The sequence below is a fragment of the Leuresthes tenuis genome, unplaced genomic scaffold, assembly GCF_036924035.1.
Source record: "Leuresthes tenuis unplaced genomic scaffold, fLeuTen1.0.hap1 SCAF_2, whole genome shotgun sequence".
In the NCBI taxonomy this organism is placed as follows: domain Eukaryota; kingdom Metazoa; phylum Chordata; class Actinopteri; order Atheriniformes; family Atherinopsidae; genus Leuresthes; species Leuresthes tenuis.
The window spans coordinates 8,281,330-8,303,543 of record NW_027325356.1 but is presented as its reverse complement, the minus strand read 5'-3'; the positions used below and the strand labels follow the sequence as shown (position 1 = coordinate 8,303,543).

Here is a 22,214-nt window from a genome sequence, read left to right as displayed (position 1 = left end):
ATTTGGTATAGGAGGACCCAGTCACTGTCCTATGTTGTGATCTTTTTTTTCTTGTCTTTGTATGTTTTTCTTTGTATCGTTCAGGCTCCCGTGTCCTGTGCTTTTTGTGTGCACTTGCCCCCTGTTTTGCTTTTGAGATGTTTTGTCGTCAGAGTCGCTGCAGCAGCAACTTGTAGTTGTGACCCTCTGCCACATGTCTGTAAAAATGGTGGGAGTTTAATAAGCATGCAAACACATGTTGGATGGCAGTGGATCCATCATGTTCTCGATGCCAAATTCATACTGTTACAATCCCCAAAACTAAATCTATCCTAATTTGAAAGATTAAAGCTGTCTCAATACACTCCCTCATGCACATGATGACTAAATGTCTGTCTCTGTCCGCAGGTGCTGCTGTTTCTTCAAGCGAAAACGGAAGAAGAACACTCCAAGGCACAAATGATGACCCAGCACCAAACTGAAACGTTCCAAATGTCCGGCTCAGTTGATTGTGACTTCGGAAATCAAGAAGGTCCCATTCAGAATACTAGAGGGAGTCGACTGAAAGATCTTGATTGAAATATTCTCTGCTGTTCTCTGACCATAAAAAATGGTTTGTCGAGATGTACAAGACGCTTGTGTCTTTTGATGGGAGTCCTTTTAAATTTATTTTCTTATGTTTTACTATAACTCTGCTGAGTTATATGGGGGTGTTTGCAGGTCAGTTGACCAAACACGGAACCATTTTGATGGAATCTTGCAGAGGATTATCCTTTTTTTTTTTTTTTTTTTTTTTTTCCCCCCCCTCCCAAAGACACCCAGCATTCGTATTTTTGTCTTGTTTGCCATATTTTTGCTCCACTCTCTGTTCTGTGGTATTTTTCCAAAAAAAGGACAAAGATCCTCCTGTGGAATCGTGCCACTTCAAGCCTGTTATGTACCGTTTGTTTTGTTCTTGGTTCAAGAAATGATTTTATTTCACCTCCATAGAGTCCCAGGTCGTCTCACTTTGGCCCTCGTTAGTTTGCCGACTCATTCTGACACGGAGCTCTTTTTTTGGTCATTCCCGATGCAGGACTGAATGTAAACCTGAACACACGAGGAGCCAAGAGTGTAACTGCCTATTTTCACACACAGGCACAAAGAGCAGCAGTCTGCCATTTGGCCCCTGCACTTTCTTTCCTCCAAAGAGGTCAACTCTGGCACTGGGATCTGGGCTTTGAAGAACAGACAACCAGAGACTTCTCCTGCACTGTGTTCTCTGAGGAGGATTTCTGCTCACGTTGCTTTGTTAAAGCACTCCCCACGATTGCCGTCAAAATACACTACAGTCTCTTTTAACTCTCGTGGCGTTTTGCTCCTGTTGTCTTTGTGATGATGAGCGGCAACCTGATATTTGTAGATTGGGCTGAAAAAAAATGCTATTTATGCTATTTATCTCTGTTGCCACTAGTTTTCCTACTTCTTTAACATACACACTGAATGTATGGACAGAAAAGTAAATGACTTTGGAGCATTTACAATTATCTATCATGTGCATGGGAAGGAAACTGCAGTTAAGGTGTTAAAACCAATGTTTGAAAAAAGGAAAACGAAACCAAAACTGACTTGGTTTATGGATTAGGAGGGTCTTAAATGTCTTTGATCTTGATAATGGACTCGTCAACAACAGTCGACATTGGGGGATGTTGCTTTGGAGGGATTTAGAAAAAAAAAAAAAAAAGAATCTGGCGTGATATGCTTTGAAGAATCACAGCCACTAAAACACTTCTGTCCAATGCCTTAATCACCGATCAACCAACCGACTGACTGGCCAATGCTTCAACAAGTTAGCAGCATGGTTGTGAGACTCGCTGTGTAATTTCTGGGGTCGCCGTTTCGTAATGTCCAAAGTCGAGGCTGTTCCCAGCTGTCAAAGCAGTTAAAAGGCTTCCCGTGTTAACACACTGAAGGTGTATCCCCAAGAAAGCAACGCCAAATAGAAGATTTGGTGTAATAAGGTGTTAGAAAAATAAATCCCTGCCCCTACATGTGAAGACCCCAGAGCTGCAACGCGATGTTTGATGTTGGGACGACTGCTGAACCCCGGTCCCTGTCCTCCGCGCTGAGACAGAAAGCTGCCGTTGGTGCGAGCGAGGCATGGAGGACTGCCTTGAAACAATGTCCTCAACATGTCACCTTGCCTATCCTCCTAACAGAAAGTGTATTACAGTACGTCTTTTTTGTTTTCCTTCTTTGTATTTTTTGTTAATGCTAATGTGAATTTGTTGAATGCAATTTTTATTTTGTCCATTCCAAATAGCCATGGTTTTACAGGGAAAGGGAGGGGAAACAAAAAAGCTTGAGACCATGAATGCACTACATTTGTTGACCTCCAGCTTTCCCTGACAAGACCCTGCCTTCTTAATACTGTACTTTAAATGTGCTTATTACTTTAACTGTAGCTGCCTCGTGTCCTCGGCCTTCCCTATAGGGTGCAGGGAATAGCTTTGATTTGTTTTTTTGTTGGTTTATCTCCTCGCGCTCATCTTTTGTGCCATGACACCCCCCCCCCTCTGCACACACACCTGCTAGTCCAAGATGAATCAACTCTCAGTGGAGTGTCCAGATTTGGGTTCTTTTCTTTCTTTTTGGACCTGCTCCATGATCTGTAGAATGTTGTAGATGTTGCAAATTATCTCAATGAGTCAGTATGTAAACCTGCTTGTTGTATGTATTTACACTGTATAGCCTTTTTTGGTTTTTACCCCCCCCCACACTCATCAGTTGCGCCGGGATCTAAGTTATTGTGTTATTGAAAGTACTTGAATATGAAAATCTACGGGACCTTTTTTGTTTTTGCTTTTGTTTTTTTTGGTTCATAGTAATTCCACACATAGGATTTGACGGGAATGGTGGGAGAAAACAGGCTATTTGAATGACAGGTATTCATTTCTCTGAGCTGTCTTAGTGCCTCTTGGTGTTTGGGGCAGGTGGAGTTCGTCCCCTGTTGAGTCTTTTTCGCTAGCTGGTGTAAATGACAGAATGAAGGTTGGGTCAGTGATTCCATCCAGACGAAGTGTGGTTAGATGCTGGTCACTTGCTTGTCTCTGCTAAACGTTCATCCCATTGGTTGACAAAAGTCTTCGCTTCTTACCAAACTTGTGACTTCGGCTGCCTGTGATTCTCTCCACGACACGTCGGCGGCAGCTGGACTGTTTCGCTCCAGCTACCTGAGAAAAGTTTTCTGTGTGAACAGATGGGTATCAAGACAATATAGCCTTCAATGCTCCCCCTAAATTCCCCGAGTGCCATTTCTGAGACTACTACTTGCCCATGCCTTTTAACTGTGCCAGGAAATATGAAGATGAATGTTTTTCCTTTTCTTTTCATTCCACCTTGCGTCTTTGACCAGTCTGCTATCATGTTGGAAAACTGCAGAGCGTCGTGGCTCAGCGCCCTACCAGTTAAAAGTATTTTATGAGTCGTTTCTTACTTTGGTCAAAAAATTGAGGAGAAAAAGCTCTTTATTGTCCCAGTTCATTATTTCAGAGTTGAACTTTCAACTGATCATCTTGGCGCCATCGGCTTCTTCCTTAAACTGTGGGTTGTCTCGCTCCGTAGCTCACAGTTGAACAGGTAGATAGAGGTATAATACTCGGATGTATTTACTTTATACTCGGTCGGCCTCATACAGAGTATTATAGAAGTAGTCTGTATCATCCGTATCCGCACGGCTTATCTGGAGACGTCGAGCAGTCTCTCTTCATCCAGTTTTCTCACCTGCAGGGCGCATATTCTGTTGCGTCAGCGAGACGTTACGACTTCCAGTCCTCGTGTAAGATAAATACATTTTTTATGATATCTTTTTTTTATGCAGCTCATCCCATTTCAGCTTCGGTTATTGCTCGCCGTGTTGGTTTCGGTCAGAGTTGTGCTCGTTCCTGTGCGTCACAGCTGTGTAAATCAAAGGACGGCTCCAGTCTCTTTGGGTTCTCTGGCACTTTCTCCTTGTTGCTGTACTGTAGTGTTGGATTTACTGTATATTTTCCTTTGAGGGAGAGGTGTAGGATGACATTTACTGCAATATGTTGATGATTATTTGAACTGTAAATTGTACAGAGTTCACAATTGTAGTCTTTGTTGGGAATTCATATAAAAGATGTATTCTTTGATTTTTCTTTTCTTTTTTTTCTCAGACTGTGGAAAATCAGACTGTACAGCTCTAAGAGTTTATCCTCCCCTCATTGTTTTTTTTAGAGCTATGATTAAGAGAAATCTTAAAACTGTAAATAAATATTATTGTGTTGAAATATGAATGTCACTTCAGAAATGTATTTGAATGAGTTATTCAAGGGCTTCAAGAACGAAGGACCCACTTTTCTTCTTTTTATGGTTTTATATTTTTAATTTGCAGAAAGATAAAGGTCCTTTTTATCTGAAATGACTTTTCTTTTCTTTTTTTTGTTTTGGTCAGATTACAGCGTCTCACTCATGAACCTTATAAAAATCACTTTTTATTCCCTCCACGCCTAAAGGGAAACTCCAGTTTGCACCCTTTTTTATGTAAAATAAAAGATCTCTCCACCTTGTGTCAATGTGTTGAGATGGTTTTGTTATGTGTTGGATCCTTTCATACCTTCAGATTAAATGAAATGGGTAGATTTAATTCAGTTTGGTGCCTGTTTGACACTTTCAGTGTCAGAAACTTGGATGTTTCCCTACTTTAACACACCTGATTCAGATAGAATGGATCTCTTCAAAAGATTAAGTTCCGCAAAAGCCTGCTAATGGTACTTTGATTTGAAGCAGAGGTCTTATCTATAACATGTAAAACCTGCTGGACAGCGGCCCTCAGGGACCACCTGTGGACATTCATGGCCTAACTAGTAGAAAAACAGTTCTCCTTCTGTAAAGTTATCCCATCTTCACAGAGAAACTGGATCTCATTCAGAGTTATTTACCATTCTAACCAAATCCCTCCATCCCAGGTTACCTATTTTGACTGACCAGGCATATCTAGGAAGTCTGCTGGTGGGTTAAAGGACTCATATTTGAAAATAATAGAAGCTTCTTTGTCTTTGCTTTGCTGTTTGTGTGCTTATGTGTCTCGGCCTGCAGACGGGTGTCTTGAGGTCATGGCTTGGACTCCAAACAGCTGTGAGTTCTTGCATAGACGGTGTGCATACCTGCTTATATCTATTGAATCGACATGGCACAGGTAGACTCAGAAAAGTTGTAGAAGTATACTAAAGACTATTGATTGTACTAGCAATCACCGGAATCAGTTGTTAAGAGTTATCGCAAAGCAACAAGTCAACTAAACACTTTGATACTGTAACACACTCAGTCTTCCACAATGTAATCAAATATAATCTATGCTGAAATGGGAATTAAAGAGGGAAGTTCCGGGATTCCACTGTACTTAAACATGAGGTTTTTCCTTTGCTCTTTTTGTTTTGGTTCTCTCGTGATTAAAACGTCCTTTCGTGAATTAAAGCATGTTTCTGCTGCTGTTCTCTCCTCCCACCGCCAGGCGGCGCTGTCACGCCCCCACCAGGCTGTAAATAATAAACATCCGGTCTGATGCTACGCCGCCTCTCTTCCACCGGTCCGAGTCAAGATGGTGGGTACACACAAACCATTTCACTTCAGTATCGCTCACAATCCTTCTCAATCTTCACCGTTTGTTCACCTTTTGACCGTTTACAAGCACAATTCTCCTCACAAACGACTTAAGAATTCCCTAACGCTGGATTTTGATACCTTTACGTGATGTTAAATACACGTAAACGGTGTCCGTGTTAAACTACCCGGGCAGGTAACCTTAAAATGACCAGAAACAAACTGGGAAAATGCCACTAAATTTTCAGAAAGTAATCCGAGAATATGACCGAGTTACAGCGGAGGACAGTGTCTTTAAAGTGGAATGTTGATTTCCTTTTAACCGTCGTTACGAGGTAAAGTTCAAAATTCAGGACATAGTCACAGGCTTCTCTGTATTCTGATCATTAATAAGATATATTGAAATCGCGCTAGACATTGATTTGAAAACGAACGTAAAGGCTTAGAAAATAAGGGCACAATTTGTTAATATTCTGCGAATAAACTGACCTTAAATTGCGTCTTTGCATTAACTCTGGCTTTGACTCCGTAGAGAGTAAAGGCTGCAGATACATGCAGCCCAAATTTCATATAGTGTTGACAGGTTGTACAAGCATTTGTTTCTAATGTTAGCTCATGTGGTATCAGCACATAGTTGAAGCCTTTCCAATGCACCACCTTTGAGTCTGTATAGAACTGCTCGGAGCTTTAGTGATGAATTCACACACTTGTATTTAATTTGAGAATCTAAACTCTTAATTTGAAACATTTTAGAGTTGAAATCCCTTTTTCTGATTTCCGTCTGTCCCTCCAATTTGCAGGTGCTGTGTTTCATTGCTATATTTCTCAGTTTCATGAAACTTTACGAGTCTGTGCTTCCCTTCAGGGGCGGGTCAGGACCAAGACAGTCAAGAAGGCCGCCAGGGTCATCATCGAGAAATACTACACACGTCTTGGCAATGACTTCCACACCAACAAGAGGGTGTGTGAGGAGATCGCCATCATTCCCAGCAAGCCTCTGCGCAACAAAATTGCAGGGTGAGTGTCCACTTGTGCAAACCTGTTGGGTTTTGCTTTTATGTCACTGATTTGGTCAGTATAAAGGATTGTTTGAGGTCCGTTTCTCCTGGTGGGCTGCACAGTGGCGTGGTGGTTAGTCCCCTCTTTCTGGTTCAAATCTCACACGTAGGTTCAGGGTACGCAGACTTCCTCTCTCACTGAAATCAGCCTCTGCGCACTCGGTTTGTTACTAGTTTTAAACCTTTTGCTTGTTACCTGCTGTCATTCGAGGGTCTTCCACGTCCACCTGCTGACTCAATCATTGTCATGTTCTTATTTATATTATTATTGGTTTGTTTCCTTCACTCCTTTTGAAGTTTGTGCCTTAAAAGAAAGAAAAGGAGACGTTGTTGTCATTTTTTCCGAGGCTTATGCCTGCTCAATGAAGAGATCTCACTTATAAATTCAAAGCTTTAACTCGTCAACACATCGATGCAACAAGTGAACCTTCTGGTTTTAAAGCGGTGAAGATGCCATGTTGTGGATGACGGACAATGTTTTTGAAATAAATGTATCGGGAAGAATCAACCTAAATGTTAGAATCAAGGCATTTCCACACCTCTGCTTCCATTGTAGAGGATGTAGCGGTGTGTCATTTGATGGTGACACCTCTTGATGAGCATATGAGCCAAGTACAGGTGCTGAGGGCTCACACGAGTTTTTGTTCAAATCGCTGCCATGTGCAGTATGACGGAGGATCCATATCCGTCTCTGTGGTATTCTGCTGTATCTCTGACACGTTTCCAGGCGTTATTCGTGTGTCAGCTGTCAGAAATAAGCGCAGGAACTGTGCTCTAGCTTGGATTCTCAGAGACGATGTGAAAGTGAAAACTTCCGTGCTTGATATTAGAGCGCAGAGAAACTGCATCAGGAGTCATCAGACAGCATGTTTCCTCAGGCCTGACCACTGCAGCTTCTTTTTCTAAACTCAACATTTTTGCTGAAGAAACTTAACTGTTGGCCTCTTCTTGTGAAAATGTCAATCATAAATTAGTCATTCGTAAGCTGCAGCCATTTGAAAGGTTTTAATTTTACTACGCTGCATTAAACAAAGCTAAAAAAAACTTTTTAATATGTTCTGGTGTAAATGACATTCGCGTTAACCTTGACTTCCTGTTGGTCTTTCAGGTATGTGACACACCTGATGAAGCGTATCCAGCGCGGTCCTGTCAGAGGAATCTCCATCAAGCTGCAGGAGGAGGAGAGGGAGAGGAGGGACAACTACGTCCCTGAGGTCTGTTCGCACTCTTATCTCCAAAGGATACTTCAGGTTTAGTTGAAGTGAGGTTGAGTGAAGTGCTTCGTAGTAGGCAGAGCATTCTGTGTTTGGAGAAGCAGGGAGCCAACAGCTACTGAGAGCAGGTACAAAAGAGAGAACCTTTTTTTTGCCTTCTAAAACAACTGGAGCCTCAAATTTCATCGTGGTTAAGTGGATGCTACAGAGTTTGATTTGGTGAAAGTGACAGAGCAAGACTTAAACCGCTCTCCAGACGCTGCCATGGCGATTGTGGTCATTTGTCCTTTATCATCCTGTAGATTTCTGCTCTGGACCAGGAGCTCATCGAGGTGGATCCAGACACAAAGGAAATGCTCAAGATGCTGGTGAGCACTCATTTCAAACTTTGAAAGTTGCACTTAGCAGAATAAATGCTTTGAATAAATGACCTTTGACTTACTCAACATTAGCTAAATAAGCACATAGCATGTTGACACTGCAGACGTTTTAGAGGTTCCTGAAACAGCATCAAAATATTTTACTAGTTTTCTGACTATAAAATTCTGCCAGCAGTCATCTCAACAGGATTTATTAAAGCAGCTTTTCAGAATTCCACAGATCTGACTTCCATTGGCTGCCTGTGTATTCCTGCAAATCAAAATACTTTTTCTTCTGTGTGTAGGATTTTGGTGGCCTCTCCAACCTTCAAGTCACACAGCCAACAATCGGAATGAACTTCAAAACACCCCGAGGACTGTAGAAACATTTGTAATACCCTCCAAATAAATGATTATTTAAAACTGTCCCTTTTGTTTTTCTACCACGTTTCCTAAAAGACTGCTGAACAGCAGAACAGTTGTTGAAGGAGAGAATGTGTAGGAGCTCAAGTTAATTTCTGTCCAAGTCTAGAGCTCCAGTTAGCACCAGTGTGGTGAAAAACTTTTTCCTTCAAACATGTTAATGACGCCACAGCTCTAATTTAGACATGTACATCTGAAATGATACAAAATGAAATGGCAACTAAACTCACATTAGCTGCACTTTCTCCAAAAACTGTAGGATGCTGTGGAAAGTTAGCGATAGTTTGGAAATCACCAACATGGTACCAAAAATAGTTTAAATGTTTCTAAAGACCTCATTAGTACATGTAAACTGCAAAATTAAGTTAAAACTACCATTTGTTTATTCATGCATCACTGGTAAAAATTCATTTAAGAGATGACCGTGATTTTAAATAGAATTAATAGATTTCAGAAATATTGACCGTTTGGAACTTTGACGAAAGAAAAGAAAAAGTGAAACACTTTCTTGAACAAGCATCTTCCCACAGAAGTTGTGTGTAGACCTGCAGTCCAGAACTAAAGTGGCCTTTCATACAGGCCATCCACAGAAAATGTTAAATCTTAGAATAAGGAAGCAGCACAGCAGTAAACATGGCTGTCTGCTTATGAAATGCAAAGGCAGCATGCAGCTTTGAAAAAAGAATAATATTTACCATCTTTTTCAGTAATGGTTCATTTAAGGATGCAAGCCCTCTTAATTTTCACACACAACTTTGATTTGCACGATGCATTAAAATGAGTAAATACCCAGACAATGTTTACATGAAAAGTCAGCGTTTGAGACCCATTTAACACCCAGTTTTGAACAAGTGCTACTCCACGATGAGTTCCACTGATCTAATTATTCTAAACTCACTGCTGCAGCTAAAAATGGCCAGCCTACATACACCGATTAATAACTGGCACAAACAGCACAAAGTAGGATATTCTCTTAAAACATTTACCAATCTCTGAAATTCGTGCGTCAGTCTCCTGATAAAAGCTGGACTTTAGGGAGAGCAGAAATTCAGAACTTAAAAATGCAGTTCCATTCATTAAGAGCCCACACATGAATTAATGCTTAAACACCTTTATTGTGCCCAATCTGAACATACTCCACAACTGTTAAGTAGCAGCAAACTTGGCAGACCACAATGAGGTAGACTTTCAAAACTCTAAAAAGCAGCTGGGCTGAAGGACAACAAGCTCAGCATGACAAACCTAATGGATAAAGTAAAGACAAGTTGTCTTTGGCACAGCTTATTATGCATTTATCTCCAAGTGGTACAGGAAGGCAAAAATGGGATAAGAAAGCAGGAGATCATTTACTGGGGTCTACTCAAGCTCTGGATAGATAATTTATCATTAGCTAAGTGGAAGTTCTTACATTCAACGGGAAACAAGCAGCTGTTCTAACATAGGCGTGTCCCCCTGCTGATGTACAAAAGTGATTAAAAACCACTGCCACCTCTCCACACGTGCAAATTAAAAAGTGCAAAATCAAACTATGTACAATCAAATGATTCACTCTAGTTTCAACAGCGTCCATCAGTTGCTTGAAATGTGATGGACCACCAGTTGAGACACTTCCAGTAGTATCGATACACATTTAATATAACTGGACCAACAAAGCAAGTTAAAGTAGTACATCCAACATTTTGTGCCCATTCAGTTGAAATTTGGGAGGGCAAATTAAAAAAGAAAAAAAAAGCCACTGAAAAAAAAAAATGTATGAGAAAAGGAAAACAAAATAAAAGGGGGTTTTCCCATAAACAGCCACCTGGTAGAATTCTGTTCAAAATTTTCATGTCATGACTTAAAACCGTTTGTGTACAAATTAGTAAAAAACTGCGTAAAAATGTCTGAAATGCGACTGGTTAAATGAAGCCCAACATTCAACTCCCAAAAGTAAGAAACGCCAGTTGGCTTGCACAGGAAAAACAGATGCCAACCGGGGTACGGGGAGGGAAGAGGGGAAAAAAAATAAAAATTTAAAGGCACTGTATGGCAATTGCCAATGAATGGCAATGAGATTTGCGTGATTGCTCTTCACTATGCAACACATGTAAACGAAAAACAAAAACAAAAAGAGAAATGGCATTTTCATCCACTTCTTAACCTTAGGCTGACTCCCATCATTCTGTCTGGCCACAAGTCTGGGAAATGCATAAGTGTGAAGGGCCCCTCGTCTATCCCAACAAGGTCACTGTGCATAGTGCCACTGTGAACAACAGCAAAAATGTAGCAAGTGCAAAAGTGAACGTTTTCTACAGTGATATCCCAGTGCCTGGTGGAGTACCATGGTGTCCTCGTACTGAGGGACGTCTGGCACACGTGCTCTCCTTGGCGGGCAGCCTCGCCCCTTTCAGAGGGGCTCTTCCTCTGGCCCTTCAGAGTTTCCTGATCCATCTGCACTAGCTGGAGTCCCTGTTCTTCTGGTTGCGCATGAGGGGCCGGTGGTTGCTCAAGATGTCCATCGAGTGCTGCCAATGCCAGCAAGAGCGGCAGTAGTACTTGAAGCAGGCCTGACATCAGAGCAGAAAAATCAGCTGACAAGCGACACCATTACTGTATTACACTGCATTATTAGTCATTTGTAAAACAAAAGCTTTCATCCATCATTAAAGTTCATTAGATTTTCTGCGTGTTTTTGCAGATGCGAGTGGTTTGACTGCTCTGATTCACCACTTCACATAATTCTGCAGCTTCAGCTGGTGAAGCTCCTCACTCTTGACATCTGATTATTTCAGTTCAGTTATATAGTGCCCAAACACCACATCATCCATATGATGGAACCAGCATTAGCCTGTTTTTGAAAAAGTGAGGACCACAGAAACATGCTGCTGAACTGTTCCATTTAAACTGAGCTTTGTGCAACTATGTGTTGGATAAACCAAATGGAAAAAGAAAAGCAAAAAAAAAAAAAAACAGAACATTTGCATTCCAGCAGAACACTTCATCACTTCGGACACAGGGAACAGACCACATGTACAAAAACAGAAAGCGTCATAATTTTATTTTCCTACAAACTGCAACTTTGTTTTAGTAGTTAAACCAGTTGTTTCCATCAGGTATAACATACTTCAGCTTAAAAAAAAAAACAGCAACACCAAATAATTTGCTACCCAAAACATTTTCAATTAATTCAGAGCGAGACAAACTTTCTTTTCTAGGTAAAACCCAATTGCAAGTGCACCCAGTGTCCAAACAGTGTGGTTCAAGTCTGTCACAGTTTAAATCAGTCAAATCTGTAAATTAAAAACTAAAATCCAACCTTCATTTTGTCAACTGCATGCCAGAATAAAGTGTCCACATGTCCAATATCCACTAGGGAATACTTTAAAGGGCCAACTTTAATGTTCATTGTGTTGATATTGTAGGTTGGATGCTTTCAGTAAAACTTAAAACCAGTGAGTTGTCACTTAATACCAATTTAAGTGTAAACACTGATGGACCTCACTTCATCCCTCACAGGATGAAGTATGCAAGTGGTAGATTCAAAATTTTTTATGGCCATAAGATATAAGAAACTTTACCACTCCCAGGAAGAATCGATTTGGAGAAATAGACATTTGCACTGACCTGGTCTCTGCAGAAGAAAGGTCCAGGTTGGCGAAGGCAAACTTGACACATCGAGTCCTCCAGGTACGGGTCGATCTGAACCTGAAGGACATGCCATGGAACTTCATTTAAAAGCCATTTTTCCCCACAGAAGGCAACTGATGTAAACTAAGGTGTTTGTGCTGCATGTGGAACAGGAAAGAGATTTTTCTTGCACAGCATCCTCCGTTTTAATGAAAGACTTAGCTTTTACATGCATCATCTCACCTTCTTTGTAAACTTGGGTGTTTTTATCTCCACAAACGCTGCACACACAGCCTTCAGATAACTGCGCTGATTGTTGAAAGTGACACGTCCAGAGCCTGTCCACAGAAAGAGCAGAGTAAAAGAAAAGAAATGTAAAAAGAAAAGATAAATCCTGACAGACCAAAAAGATCCAGTAGTGACCAATAAGAACATTTCTCACAGCATGCCTCACCTATGGGATACTTGTGCTTGTCCGTGTCGATGCCAGCATACATGACGCCTCCAAACAGATCATTCATGATGCTGGCCAGCGCCTCAGCATTCAACATGCCATGCAGAGCACCAACAAACACCGTCTTACTGGGGTCCAGACGCTGGGCAGGGCAGCGTACATAGTTGCTGTCAGAGATCACCCAGGGTATCACCTGCACCTGTAACAGGAAAGATGGGGTTCCTCCAACTTATTTTCTTTCCCATGAAAACCTCAACTGTGACAGCGCAAGAGGCCCAAATCCTCCTTTTGGTTCCAACCCCGTTTTGCTAATCCGCTGTTCTTGGGGTGGGGTGAGTAGTGATAAGGTAAATTGTATTTTGCATCCACTATGAGAAACACTTTAAAACAGCAGTCACTGAGTTTACAGATGCAACATAACATTTAGTTGGACTCTGACCAAGTGTTGTGCTTTTGGTTGTATGTGCATGTAAACTTTTTTGGGGAAACAGGAGGATGTTACAGTACGACTGAACATGAGCGGTCACTCTTGTGGGGCTGCTCTGGTCACACTAATGCAATTTATCTTCCGTTGTCCAACATGTTGCAATGTTAATGCCGTTTGCTTTGAGAGGGACAAGAAATATGCTAACAAAGATGTGAAGTTTGCAAGAAAGTGAAGATGTAAGAGAAAGACATTCACACTGCTTTGCAGGGAAGGCAGAGCATCAGATCATCTGTATAAATGCAGATTAAGGTCTCATTTATGCTCCATGTTAAATATGCAGACATACGGATGGAGCCGTCCATCCTCTGTTCATTTTGTGCATATTTTTGTTGATGCGTACCCAAATGAAGTGGCACCCCTATAAATTGTGGGGGCAGTGTTGCTCAGTATAACTGCGACAGCGACAGGAAAAAAAAAATAAAAATACAAGAACAGAAATGGCAGAACTTTTAAAAAGAGGCTGACCACCACCATCTACTGCGCTGCCTTTCTGTGAAGGTGCATCATGATCTCCACCGTCACCATGTTTGTCATCATCTGAAACTCGCGTTGGAACTCAGATGTGAAGTCTGCCTTCTGGATGCATTGCCCCACAACCATGCCAAAATAAAGAATGCATGAGAGTAAATGGGTGGTGACACTTAATGTTTGAAACAGGTGTCTGTTTACATAAAGCGAGTGCAAATGAGCCTCATGTCTGTGGCTCACCCAGTCTTCTGTGATCCAATTAACTTCTGCTGCTAAAAGTTAATATTCTCAAATTCAGAAGACCGTACAAGAATGGACCCACAATTGTTTCGGATGCATTTCAAATCAACTTTAAACAGATAAAACCTGAAATGTGTAAATGTGTTTAGAAGCACAAGCTCAAAAAACTAAAGGGACACCTAGGAAAATTTCAGGTGTATGCAAACTTAACGTTTAAGCTAGGCCCTTCCTCTGCTCAAAGAGTGAGGCAGTAAAAAACACTTTCACTGATCCTTCAGTTATGTCCTAAAGCATGAATGTCACCACCGCACACGTCTGAGAAGCTGCTGCAGTCACATTTTATGACAAAGCCCTCATTCTGCTGACTGATCCATCTACCAAAACCTGGGGAGGGGAGACAACTTCCAACTGATCACACTTCACCGTCCTCACACCTTATCGTATGCTTCTATCGGCTGTATCTTTGCACTCTGCCAAACGCTGCAGCCCCAACAAAAACAGGAGAATCCTGCACAGTCATTACTTAGACAAAGTCATCAAGAAATGGCAGCACCAAATGTGAACAACTGGATTAATTTAACTTATGATAATTGATAACCAGTTTTAGCTCTGGTGTGCATAATACGGAACTTTGATGGTGCAACAATACAATTTGTCACTTTCAAGTATTACAATGTATTCAGATATACTGTTAAGATCAGTAAGCACTCGTGCGGTGGACAGCACAGAAACATTAAAAGTTGATACAGTACTGCTTATGTGTGTCATGTTTGTTCTACTGAATTTCATGGTGCATGTACAGACTAGTTTACAATCATAACTTTGTTAAAACTTTGGAACCATATGGGTTGTGAGATCATCTTCACGGTACAGCAATCTAAATTTAGAAAGCATGTATTGTGACATTGGGTGCTGGATTAGACACATTGTTTAATACAGAATAAACTGGCAGCTCTTCATGTGATGTAGTGCATATCTGTCAAGACATTTTTGCTTCTACTCACATCCTTGCATCGCATTCTGCGGCTGGACATCTTGAAGTAGTACTCCCTGTTGTCCTCTGGGTGAAATGGGTCCTGGGAGCAGGCATGGAGCAAAGCCCGCACAGACTTCTCATTCTCAAACACCAGGTAAACGTAACCTACAAACATACAGCAAAGCATTTAGGATACAGCACAAGAGGCACTTTGATCAACTTAGGCCTACCCACCTCCAACATTTTTAAATATCTAAAGCAAAAATGTACTTAGATTTGTCTGATCCAAAGACCTAAAAGTTTGATGTGAGGATTTAAGATTAAGAGGAAGTTGGTCTTACAGTTAAGGAACCTTGTGTGCCAAATTTTGTTTAAATAACAGGAAAATAATGAAATATCCTTATTCACAGCCCAAGAAAAACAGTCACTGCCCATTTGATGAAGTGAAACTTGTACATGGCAAATGTTCTGAAGCAACATCTGTTATAATTATACCAGCACAATGTGTAAATGAGGGCACTTTTACAATGTTTTTTTTTTAAAAAAAAAAATCATCTGCTGAATCACTTATAAGCATATTTAAAAAGAGTTGTTAACATAAGTGCTGTACAGTTCAAATATGGATAAAGCATTAAAGCCAAACAGTAAAGAAATGCCGCTTCCTGAGGTCAGACCCAGACAGAAAATGACAAATGGCAAAGAAAAAAAAGACTAGAAGTTTATTTCTTTGTATTTGTTTGGCCTCATCTGTGATAAACTGAAGTAATGATGAACTTTGTCATTCTTACACAAACTGAAATACATTACGGTTGTTCCATACATCACTATTGCCCATTTATCATGATTGTGTTCTTTCATATTGACAAACGTTGCAGTTAATCCAGTAATTGCATTTATGAATTGATCATGATTGCATAATTGTGATATTTTCATAATGACAGCCGTATACACAGATCTCAAACAACATGCCTGCAGCTGAATATGTAGTGATTGAATCATCTAGCAGATTAAAGACATTTTGAGTAAAGGAACAAACAGGGGTTTAAATCTCCAGCCTTTAGGAAGGTTTTCCAACTGCACTTGCAGAAAAACTAAATCTCTGAAAGTCAGCTACACCTGTAATAAACTCTTAAAAACTGGCATTCGGGACAGGTTTAATGATGTGACATTATTTGCCTCCTACTGACACCATGTTTAATGCTCCACATATGCCCAGAATCACCATCTTAAGTGACTGTCCAAGACCAAGAATTAACTCACCAGCAAACCACGTGCTAATCACAGAGCCACCCTTAAAACCGTGACGGAAGAAAAGGAGATTAGCCTACCAGCTCGTCATTACCTTTGGCCACATTACCTTTGGGAGGGCAGCGAGGGTGTTTTCCATCCTTACCTGGCCACTCCACAGTCAGAGGGCCATAGCCACTGAAGGTGTTGATCAGACCAGCTGGAAATTTAAAAAAGGGAACAGAGCATACTTTGTGAATTAAGTGGAACAGAGTTCAAATAAGTATGACAAAGTTTGAAAACAATATGTAAACAAGGATTTGAGTCTGTTTTTTGATTGATGGGTAATTGGATCACAGAGTACCCCTCGGTTCCTGTTCCATTTTATGGCCACAATGACACAGTAAGGCAATAAGCACATAGGCAATTTGCATAACAACACATGTAAACAGCTCACATTTCAACCTACATGAGAACTGACAAATTCAGATTTCACTTAAACAAAAAAGAATGTTTTAACTAAAAACATTTGCATTTAGATGAAAGGTCCAAACTCAAAGGAGGTGAAGTTTGGCTAAATATCAGTTATTATGAATGGGGCCTTAATCTTTTTACTCCATCTAATCCTTCAAGTGAACTTAATATTTCTCATAGCAGTGCTTTAACATAGTTTATACATTTGTTAACCCCAGAAGTAGAGAGCAGTGTGGAGCCGTAGTTTTTGGGAGGTTTTACTCAGCGTTAATATATTAAGCAAGATTGATACAGAGCCTTTAAAAAAAAAAAAAAAAAAAAAAAAAGAGTTTAAACAGTTTAAAAACAGTTGATAGCCCAAGTACAGCTTTTTCTTTATACAAGATAATCTATAAATGAGGTCTGAGATGTGTGGAAGGAGAAAGGCAAATCTGGGAGTTTGGCATTTGGTCATGTTGTCATAGGCAACAGTTTCATTTCCTGGCAATTGCATTTAATCTAATGAGGCATTGCCGCCAACTTTTTACTGAAAGATAAAGACCAAGAATGTTAATTCTTGATAAAACTGAACACAGATTGCTACAAACAAAACTTGTTAGCTGAGGATAACATGATGCTGTGAATGATCTGTCTTGTATGAGTCTTTGAACTTAAAGGAAATAATGACTGAAGAAGCTCAAGTTTGAGTTAAAAATCTTGCAACTCAGTTTTATCCCAATTGTGGCAAATATTTGCTCATATACTGAGACCAGATGCAAACGTTACCAATGGTCCTTTATTTCAAGTGATTTTTTTTAAATTTCCTGAAAAGCTACACGTTTCTTCTTATTATATGAAGAGGTACCATGCTTTTGACAGGCAAGCAGCTTTTACATCCCACTGCAACATTTAGCTGAAACCAAAATTTGTAATCACAGATTTGGTCATGTCCTTATATGGGCTTTAAACTTATTCCACTATAAAATGAAGGCAAATGGCAGTAAAATTCATCCAGAGAAAGGTGTGCCACTGAAAAAGCAGTTACCTTCTGTGATGTCCCAGGGCACGCCACCAAGAAAAACCTTGCAGGAGTACAGAGGATCCTTGTTGTTTCTGGGAGGCAGCTGGCCACTCCAAGTGAATGTGGCCTCATTCACAGCTGATGAGTGCATAAGAAGGGATTGCTAGGGTTTTCTCCAATACATTTTGTGGCAATTGTGAGGACAACTAATTTACCTGCAGCCTGTCTATGCAAGCGGGCCTCCCTCTCAATGCTGAATGTATCATCCGGCTGGTCAAGCATGTCTGAACCTGGCCATGGACAGCCAGAGCGCCAGCGGCGGGAAATGGATGAAGAGGCGGGGCTGGCACTGGGTGGTGGGGTCAGAGGAGAGCTAGTGTCCTGGGGGTCCAGGCGGGAGCCCAGCCGCAGCAGATCCTTCTGCATGTTTGATGCCAAGTAGGGCAGGGGAGGGGAAATCCGCAAAGTTGACTGGAGGAGAAGACATGTACGAACAATCAGTTAATGGAGACTGAGCCTTTACAACATGTGAAAAATCAAAATCTTAAAAAGTGAAAAAAAGGAAGATTGGCAATCAGAAAGTGGCCCTAAACTGTATGGAAATAAATCATTAATTTAGAACTTTAAGGATTGTGTGCAATAAAGAGATGTTTAGGATAAAGGAAAAAACCCCACTGCTGCTTAAATAACTGTCCACTGGAATGTGGTACAAGGTGGAAAAAGGAGCTAAGACATTTCTGGAGGCATGACCCCAAAGACCAATTTTGTAAGTTTGAAACTCCATTTTATACCCCGACTGTAATTAATACATTTGACCATGCAAGTTGTCCTGTGGGAGAATTTGAACCATTAAAATAAAATTCAGTATCCACTCAATTAGCACAATCATGTTTAGGACCTTTTAGTTGACAGTTAAATAATTCAGATCAAATGTTATTGTTACATTTCTAATAAGCCTCCTAACAACTTTTAAAGAATATCAGCTTAGTGGAAACAAAAGGAGCATAAAAATGCAAGAGTGTTCACTTTTAGACTTTCTAAACAGTTACATGTCAGATGAGCCCTGTCTGCAGACTGAGGACCAGTGAGAGTCAGGTTCTGAGAAGATGCCATGTTTTATAGAGCCAAATTAAGTTTCATTTTCAATTCGACAATGAAACCTATAAACAAATACAGTCAGTCAACTGTAACATATATAGCTATATATAGCATTGAGGTGGAAAAAGATATTTTACTATAACTACAAATATTTTAAAAAGTGCAATAGGACAGAGGTGCAGTTGGCCTTTTCCTCATGACAATATAACCAGGTTATATCTAGCAAAATTCAGTGTGCAGTGAGTCTCAGATAACTGATGTCAAAAATACTTTGTAATAGAATAAGTCCTTTTTCCACTGAATGCAAATAAGTTGTTTATTCAATATGCCCATAAACATCTGAATAGATATTGTGGGAAACAGCACTTTCAGTGGACTTTAATGATTACTGCAGAAGTCTCAAATTGCTGCCAAAGATGTTTTCTGAAGGAGCTCATCCAATGAGGACGTCTCCTGTGAGCAATCGATGCAATTCTCAATGCGTTTTGTCAGCAAATTTTGCCAACATGTCAAACAGAGCCCCGCTTGAGCATACAAGCACAAGGGTACTGGACAGAAACAGTCTTCTTTTGAAGCAGTGACTAGTGGCCATATAAGCTCTACAAACAGTTTAGAACGTGGTTCATCAGAAATCAGGAGGTAAAGGTACTATGAAATAATCTATTAAACTTACCATACCAAAATAAAATCCCTGCTGCTCAACTGCAACTGGGTAGATGAATAGGCAGTCTTTTTTGCCCCCGCCCAAACAGTTTTATACAAGAGTCAAGTTTGCCGACATCAAACTGCCATTTGAGAAACTAAACACTTCTGACCAGGTTTAAAACTTGTGCAGTATCAAAGGAAGTCTTGAAAAGGCAAATATCTGCCTTAGTCAAACGCTCAGTATGTTCTTCACCAGTGCATCTGTGTAACTGAAGCACATATATAGACCAAAACCATTTGGCAATTTTAATAGCGACCATTCTCTGGTTGTGCAGTCAACATCCATATTTAGCTGGTAAAATTTTAAACAATATGTTGTTTGTGACCTTCCCCACCCAACAGAAAGCAATGTTAAGAGTAAAGGTCATGCGTCTTACCAGCATGTCACAGAGGTGATCTGAGCCAGAGCTGAAGCCGCTGGTCTCTGAGTCTTCAGGACTGCTAGAGCGAGAGTCCAGAAAGGAGCTGGAGTCCAGCCGGTTTGCCATGCGGGCCATGCCTGGAAACTTCTCGAGGAAGTCAGCAGTCACGCTCATGGACTCGTGTGGCAAGTAGCCCTGGGGTTTCCCCAGGATACTACTGAAGGGATTGTTCAGTATACCTAGCACTGGAGAACAAGACAATAACATTTACACTGATCATTTTGCAAGGTGAGCAAGCTACAGAAAAATGTGTGCCAAGTCCACAGAACTGGACTGATTTGTCAGCAAGCAAGTCAAGTTACAAATTCAAGTTTCTTCAAGTTGCATGTCTTAGTTAAAGGACTATTTTGCAACTGCATAAGCTAAGCAAAATAAAAATAGTTTGTGCTGAATTTACAGTCCCACATTGATTTAGTGAACTGAAAGGCTGCAACGCAAACTGAAGTTGAGCTTGTAGAGGACAACACTCAGTGGCCCGCTGGCTGCCAACAACCAAAAACGCTTCAGTCGATTATGAGCAGGCTGGGGCATTTCCACTTTTACATTTAATATTTGGGACTTGACTGCTAATAATAAAAAAAGAAAATTAAAAAAACACTTGCCACAGATGCTACATACCAACTCATCTGTCAATTGAGTGATTCTAGCAATTCCTTAAGCCTTAACCAGTCTTGCTTCCCCTTGATAACCAAGTGAGTCAGCTGGCTCAGAAGCAGGCATGTAATGTGCTGGTAACAGTGAACATTAGGCTCTGAGAGGATTATTCAGCTGTAGGCTGCATTCAAAGCTCTGTCCCATTTTGTTGCAGGCCCAGCTTTGAAATGAAGTGTCGCTGGGATGGTTTGGACATGTAAAAAAATAAATAAACTACGGCGCTATAAATGGTGTCCAAAAATTAGCCATGCCAATAATCAGTGTACCTCCCTGAAGACGAACACTGATCTCATGTTGGACCGTTTCTATAGTTTTCTAACAAGACCTACATATCTGAACATCCACACATAGCAACAGGTGATCTTAAGATCTAAACTGTGGCAACACAATTGGGGTTTTTGGAAAGGAAAGTAGCTTAACTGGCTTGTTTTAGCCTGATGGCTTCTAGAGATGCAAAGCAAAACTGCCACATCATCCTCCCTAGCGTCACTACAGCCTGTTCCCATACAGACAGATGGCTGCTAAACAGCCATCACAAATTTCAATGTTAATGAGGGGATAACACATTAAGAAAAAGCCTTAAAGGTTTTGTAATCTTGGTCATGTACAAAAAAACCCAAAAAAAACTGGGTCATGGGAACAAACTCGTTCTGTAGGAAAGCTACCACCAACACCAACCAGTAACTCACAGCCACAGAAGACTAAGCCATAAGTTCTGCTGTGAATCTTTATCAAATCCAGGTACACAAATGGTTCAGTACTTACTGGAGGGTGAGCTGGTCTGAACCTGGGAAGGAGGGGTATGTGTGTCCGTCTCCTGGCTGCTCCATGGTCTGTCCCAGCCGGACAGACGGAGAGACTGAAGGCCAAGGCCCAGGTCTGTGACATCTGTCGGGCCCCTGGATGAAGGCATCTCCTGGGAGCTGGGTATGCCCCCATAGCCGGGGAAAAGCATCCTCCTGCTGCCCACCGCAGCCAGCTCTGACTCTTTAGGACCAAAGATTCAGTTCAGAGATTTGGCAGGAGAAAAGGGATAGAAGCGTTAGCAAGCCAGAAACAAGCAGTTGTGGCAGTCAGCGTCACAAAGAAAAGAGCAGGGTGAGGTCTGCCAACACATTTTCTGTTAAGAGAAAACACATTTAACAAGCATAACTTCCCTCAGCACCACATCTCCCCCTACCCTGGCTGACGGCAGAGCTAACCTGCTGCCTCTGTGCCCGGTGCAACTGCCATGCATCTCCGTCCGCATCACTGACCCACCTAGCAGCATGTGACATGGCTGCTGATGCACTCGCACACCCCTGCTAATGACATCAGCTCTCCCCCACCTCCCTGCCTCCTTGCCTAACAACTGTATAATGAAAAATTCCTGTCGGAGCTATTGGCTTGTTGATAGAAGTACTCCCCTCTCTGGTAGGCACAGCACGTCTCCGAGTCAGTGGGACGACAGCTGCCACTGCTGCTGTTACTGCTGGTGCCTCCTCTGTCTAGCCTCTTTTCCCGAGCGAGCTGACAGGAAGGAGGGGGAACCGAGGGGAGGCAGCATGGGAGTGAATGACTCAGCAGACTTCAGCTTAAAAGTACTTCAGACTCAAGGATTTTCAGGGTATTTTTTTAAACAATCAGTGGTTTGTGAAATTGATTTCCCCCCCCCCCATCTAAACAGAGCAAGTGAAATGGCATGCAGAGCCTCTCTGTAGCAGAAGCAGCTGACTGATCAGATGTTGAGGACAGAACAGACTTGCACTGCCAGCTCCTCCCTTCCC

At 41.3% G+C, this 22,214-nt stretch overlaps 3 protein-coding genes across 10 annotated transcripts in view; 2 read left to right on the top strand and 1 right to left on the bottom strand.

The window, feature by feature from the left end:
• Nucleotides 1–4,550, top strand: part of csnk1g1 (casein kinase 1, gamma 1) — a 28,016-nt gene extending 23,466 nt beyond the window's left edge. For all 8 annotated transcript variants that reach the window (XM_072380072.1, XM_072380070.1, XM_072380073.1 and 5 more), the window contains one exon: nt 388–4,550. In XM_072380072.1, the coding sequence (XP_072236173.1) occupies nt 388–442 (55 nt within the window). In that variant the 3' untranslated portion in view covers nt 443–4,550. The remainder of the gene's footprint in view (nt 1–387) is intronic.
• Nucleotides 4,551–5,492: 942 nt separating this feature from the next.
• On the top strand, nt 5,493–8,640 carry LOC140301554 (small ribosomal subunit protein eS17-like). Its single transcript, XM_072380065.1, has 5 exons — nt 5,493–5,584; nt 6,449–6,600; nt 7,750–7,855; nt 8,158–8,223; nt 8,520–8,640. Exons 1-5 carry the CDS (start codon nt 5,582–5,584, stop codon nt 8,595–8,597), a joined length of 405 nt encoding a protein of 134 aa, XP_072236166.1. The 5' UTR covers nt 5,493–5,581; the 3' UTR covers nt 8,598–8,640.
• A 1,102-nt stretch (nt 8,641–9,742) lies between these two features.
• cpeb1b (cytoplasmic polyadenylation element binding protein 1b) lies at nt 9,743–21,939 on the bottom strand. Its single transcript, XM_072380064.1, has 11 exons — nt 21,651–21,939; nt 21,214–21,435; nt 19,750–19,979; nt 17,785–18,040; nt 17,594–17,707; nt 16,226–16,315; nt 14,897–15,033; nt 12,698–12,896; nt 12,487–12,581; nt 12,241–12,321; nt 9,743–11,183 (listed from the first exon to the last, which is right to left on the bottom strand). Exons 1-11 carry the CDS (start codon nt 21,679–21,681, stop codon nt 11,073–11,075), a joined length of 1,566 nt encoding a protein of 521 aa, XP_072236165.1. The 5' UTR covers nt 21,682–21,939; the 3' UTR covers nt 9,743–11,072.
• Nucleotides 21,940–22,214: the final 275 nt, after the last annotated feature.